We start from the raw sequence: 5,227 nt of genomic DNA, 5'->3' as shown, positions 1-5,227 counted from the left end.
CCTTCAGCTCGTCTACCTTGACGTCCAACCGCATTGCAAAGCGGAGTGGCATCTCTGAGATTTAGTAAGGAGTACCGTGATATCTCAATTTTATTTCTGCCCATACTCCAGCTAGCTACAGCTCAATTTTTTGGAGTTGGGGCTGCCACTTGGAGCACCTTCAAATAGCTCTAGGCCAAAATAGCTTCAAGCAGCTACAGCTCCATGTGATCATCTGATGTAAACCGATCTTTTTATAAGCTGTCAAACTTAAGTAATGTAAACATTTGCGTGGTGTACGACACACATTTTGCTTGGCAAACTAAAGCCTTTTGGACTGTACGTAGGATAATGACAGCGTTGACTTGAAAATGCGACTCATAATGGAGGTGGGTGTCAGAATATACAGATTTTGAATACCGAATATACAAACAAGGGGTCTGTCCATACCAGACGGGGTAAAATTATACAAATTACGCAGAATGGAGATTAATCATACAATTCGGGGTTCAAGTATACTGACCAGCCGGCGTAATTATGCTTAGATAAATCCATCAGTGTATTATGCAACGTGGCTAAAACAGTTATTAATAGGGTCTAGCATAGAAAACTATGACATGCACATATTAATAGCGCAAGTGAAGGGGTTTCCCTCAAAACGGCAAAAGGAAAAACGAGGGAGAAGACAACAATGGAGGGATGGCGTCAGCTTTCTGTACAAAGCTCTCAAGAAGCATTTGAGGCCTTTTGCGAGGATTCGGTGTGCTGCTCAGCTGTATTATTAAAACGCGACTTTGACGTTTGCCGGCTTTGTGGAGGTCAGCACATAATGACCGAAAGACGACTTCAGTGCACTAGCAGGAGCTGTAGTGGTATCGGTAATTGTCTACTCCTATGGAAAGTGTTCACTTGCTCTGTCCAAGACACATGGCCTATTTGGGTCAATCATCATGGCCACGTTCGGGGTGTTTTTCCTTGCTCAGCAGAGCACCCACCTCGAATAACACTCGCTATGAAGACGTTCCTAGCCGCGCAGGATGAGATAGGGATACCACCGAGGCTCATTATGGTAAACCTGAAAAGGCAGGAGAAAATGCACGTGACTAGCCGTGGGTGGCCAGACCTAAAGCAGATTCGAAATGCACTGAAGCGAGATCGACGTGAGCAAGGATCCAAAAACTCACGAAAATCTATACAGGATTTGGTGCGATTACGAAATTACCGCCCTAGCTTGTCACCAAACACAGCTTTTTTGCTCGGATCTAAGTTGGACAGAGAAGGTTATGCCTAAGTCGGGTCCGGGAGTGATGCTGATTCGTTCATTATTGGGATTTCGTCTTTGGCAATGATAGATGCTTGTTTGCTATTTTCTAGCGATGAATGCTGTCAATTTCATGCTGATGCGACCTTCAAGCTCAGCGATATCGGATATCCAGTTATTACCTGCGGCTTAACGGACAGGTCTAGAGCCTACCAAGTGGGAGCATTTTTTGTCGTTAGCCGGAGAACAGCCTTCGAATACACTGAATGTTTTCGAAGCTTCGCAGACTTAGTACAAGAAATACGAGGAAAAGCGCTGCGAGTCTCAGCAGTAATGGGCGATGCTGATGATGCTCAGTACCTAGCTGTCGAGTCCGTTCCCATGTTTGCTGAATCCAAGAAGCTAATTTGTTATTTTGTTCACGTATTCTATAACGTACGTAAACGAGTTCAACATCTTCCCATCAAAGACCGCCATCGTATAATGGGCGCAATACTGGACATGCACTTCTCCAATAGATTCAAGTAGTTTAACTCGTAAAGCGTGCCTTAATAGCACTGCGGAGCTCGTCGATATAGAAACATGGGTGTTATTCAGCGTATTTTCCAGCAACACGGCAGACTTCATGCGGCCATCTTGATGTTTTCTGCCTTTCCTAGCGCGTTCAACTGTTCCTCGAGTCAGAAACCACCCATACCATCTCTTTACAGACGGTTTTGAAGCACCCAAAACCATGGCGACGATTGCCACCTTGATGTCGTAGACATGTACTAACGTGACGGCACGTCAGCAAAGATCACTTGACTTGGTCATTACGATCAGGAATAAAACGAAGTGAGTGTCGAGGTGTTAGAGCGAATGACATTTGGCTCGTGTGACGGGGTCACACAGCACCTTGCGCTAGAAGAAGTTAGCTTCCGAGAGTACAAACTCTCAGTGAACGGCAGTTCACAGGTCCCCTCTTTATCAAAAGAGAGCGAAGTGACCTATTTAAGGTAGAATGTAAACTGAGTATATTTATAGGTAGATAAAGCTTGGGTTTAATACAAACTATAAGTCACCTATAGAAATACAATGTCATCAACCAATGGTTGGCTTTGGACGACCTTGGTCCCCTGTACCAAATATCCCGAAGTATGAGGTGTCACACTTCATGTAACCAGGGGTACACCTAGGGCTACGTACCCCGTTACATCCTCCCCCACTTAGGTTCGGTTTACCGACCATTCAGGATGAAAAAGTGTTCGTCACAAACTTTCATTCTCAAAGTCGAAAACCATCGACTTGGCCGCGCGAGCGCGGCGGAGGCTCACTTCACAGTTAGAGCCTCGAGCAGCAGTCTGTGCGCTCTTCTTCTTGGTCTGCACTTCGACCTTTAACCATGCCTCGTGGCACTGCAAAGAGCGGTGCGAAGACACGCTCCAAGGCTGCTGCCGGAAAGGCGCAAGCCAAGAGCACTAAGCCTCACGGCAAAGGCTCAGCACTTCAAGAGGCTACTCAGGTGGCCTCCGAGGCGATCGGTTCCTCGGGTGACGCGGCTGTGGGCAAGCGAACAAGCAAGCACCACAGCCCGTCGCCCTCGGCCTCTCCAGATAATCGTCCGAATCCTCGGTTCGTAGAACGTGAGCTCAACTCTGGCAGTGAGGACGAAGCCGAGAGCACGAACGATGCTCCTGCGGGCTCTGCGGGAGGGCACAGCCCAGTGCCCAGCGAGCACAAGGACGACAGCGTGCAGTCGCTCGCTAGTGATCAAGGTGATCACAGTCCCAGGACGTCTGTGCGCTCTGAGAGTCCGGCCGTCAAGGCGCACTCCCAAAGATGGTGGCGATGAGGAAGAGAGTTCTCGCAAACGTCTCTCGCTTGCCGAGGGTCTTGCACGTGCTAAGGCCTCTAAAGTCGAAGGCGCCAAGTCCTCAAAGAAGCGTACGGCATCTAAGTCTCCACTCCGCGAGAAGAAGAAGACTCAACACTCCTATCAGAGTATCTTCGACTCCTCGGATGAAGAGGAGGAGAAGGAGGAAGAAGAGGAGGAGGAGGGTGCTATTGCTGAGCCCCGGGAGGTCTCGAATGACCTCGACCAGCAGCAGGAGGAGTTCCAAGCTGCCCAGCATGTGCGTGGGGGTTTGGTGGTGGCACCCGTCAGCCAGGGAGCTGCCATCAACTCGAGAGGGTATTGGCCTCCCGAGGAGAGCTCTGGGGCTGACCTCTTCTTAGAGCTTCTCGTCGCTCCTCGTGGCGTTGTGGGCGGCCACGCTTCTAGGGGCATCTATGAACGAGCTCTTGTTCAGAAAGAACAGTTGTTCGCTGACAACTTGGAGGCTGCTCGGTGTGTGCTTCTCGCGCCACACCGCATTCCCCTTAAGGACTTTACGACTTGTCGTAAGAAGCCCGAGACCCGGGGTGGTCTCTATCCTCTTTGGGGATACCCCTGGGTTATGTCCGAGAACTGTCCCACGTAGAGTTCTTGTGAGGACATGTTCTGGGCTTGGGTGGAGTCTCTCAAGTACTCACCCACGGAGTTACGGGAACTCCATGAAGATCAGTTGCTGTCCCGCATCCTGGACCAGCGTGATCTTCGTGTTCGCTTTGCCCACTTGGTCAGCAAGCGCATGCTGCCAAGGGACATCCTGAAGCGCGTGTGGTATAGCGGGATCAGCAAAATCTGCGAGATTGCCAGATCCAACTTACCAACTGCGCCCAGACACCGACTAACGGAGGGGGTCCCCCGATGATCCGTGTTCTGCTGAACTTTCCTCACCTTGTGTACCCGTCGGTAGGGCGGGATCTTGCTCTCTCGGTAACTTCCGAAGAGTTCAAGTGGTGAAGCTTGAGTGTCTTGGCGAGACGTGGGGATGGGGTGGAGCAGCAGTGAAAAATCTTCACTCTGCGTCCGTGGATGGTTCCGTATCCTAAGCGAATATTCGAGCTTATGGATCCGGGGCCTAGATCGTGGATCTGGCCGTGGGGTTGCCTGGCGGGTGTGTTCCCTTGCCTTTGTGTTTTCCTTTGCGTCGTACTTGCCGCCTCCTGTGACGGGATCTTGAGAGTTGAGAGCCTCTAGGGTATAACCGACCAAGTAGTAAATTCGGTTAACCCGTCGGATCTGCACGTGTATGGGAAAGCTTACTAGGTTGTAGGAACTGGCCAATGTATTATCCAGTTATCACTACCAACACTAGATTCGCAATTCCCAACCTTCTCCGAGCTCGTACGGCCAATGTAGTTTCGGTTCTTGAGGGCAGGAAGGCACTTGCGTGTTATGGTGCAAATGAGGTTCTGTATTGATATTTAAGCCTATACCTGCCTGGATTTCTACCTTCTATGTCTTTCATCTGCTAAATCCCTTACCAGGCTCGACTGCATGTCCCTTCTTCCCTTGACCCATCATCCCAGCTGTATTATCTTCAGATCCACCGGATCCATGACGTAATCATCATGGTCACCCTATTATGGGTACACTCATCCGGATCCAGGTCGCTTGGATCCACTTCACTGTAATTGTACACTCGCCGTGGGTCCGTGCTCTCCAATCGTCCAACATCATCTTGCAACCGGCTGTGACCTCCATTGTCCCACGAAAGTTCCAGATCCACTGCATCCCTCATCCCTGTACCCTGGATCCAGGTCCTTCTATGCGGGATCCTCCCTCCTTGGATCCGAACCCGGAAGTATGGGATCCGGGGTACCTCGCGGTGGATCCTGACTTCTCGTTAGCCGTGGCTACTAGATCCACCTTCGGATGGCACCTACCACCATTCCTTCATAGGATCCACACTCGATCCACTGGTACATAGTATATCCCATATCCACCTGAGTGAATCCAGGTAAGGATGGATCCGAGATAAGTCTTGGTGGATCTTGCCTTCCCGTACATCGCTCATACCAGATCCATCGTCATTCCATACGGGGTGCCGCTCGTCATGGCTAATCCACCACAGGCAACTTGCACCCGTGCCAAACAATTGAAATTGTCACTGATTCAGGATA

At 50.2% G+C, this 5,227-nt stretch overlaps 1 protein-coding gene across 1 annotated transcript; it reads left to right on the top strand.

Moving 5' to 3' along the window:
* Nucleotides 1-808: 808 nt before the first annotated feature.
* PITG_15174 (uncharacterized protein) lies at nucleotides 809-1,287 on the top strand (the record flags this gene model as incomplete). Its single annotated transcript, XM_002898602.1, has 2 exons — nucleotides 809-1,183; nucleotides 1,255-1,287. 2 exons carry the CDS (start codon nucleotides 809-811, stop codon nucleotides 1,285-1,287), a joined length of 408 nt encoding a protein of 135 aa, XP_002898648.1.
* Nucleotides 1,288-5,227: the final 3,940 nt, after the last annotated feature.

The sequence above is a fragment of the Phytophthora infestans genome, genomic scaffold, assembly GCF_000142945.1.
Source record: "Phytophthora infestans T30-4 supercont1.35 genomic scaffold, whole genome shotgun sequence".
Lineage (NCBI taxonomy): Eukaryota > Oomycota > Peronosporomycetes > Peronosporales > Peronosporaceae > Phytophthora > Phytophthora infestans.
The sequence above is the reverse complement of the archived record's forward strand: the minus strand, read 5'-3'. Positions and strand labels throughout refer to the sequence as shown.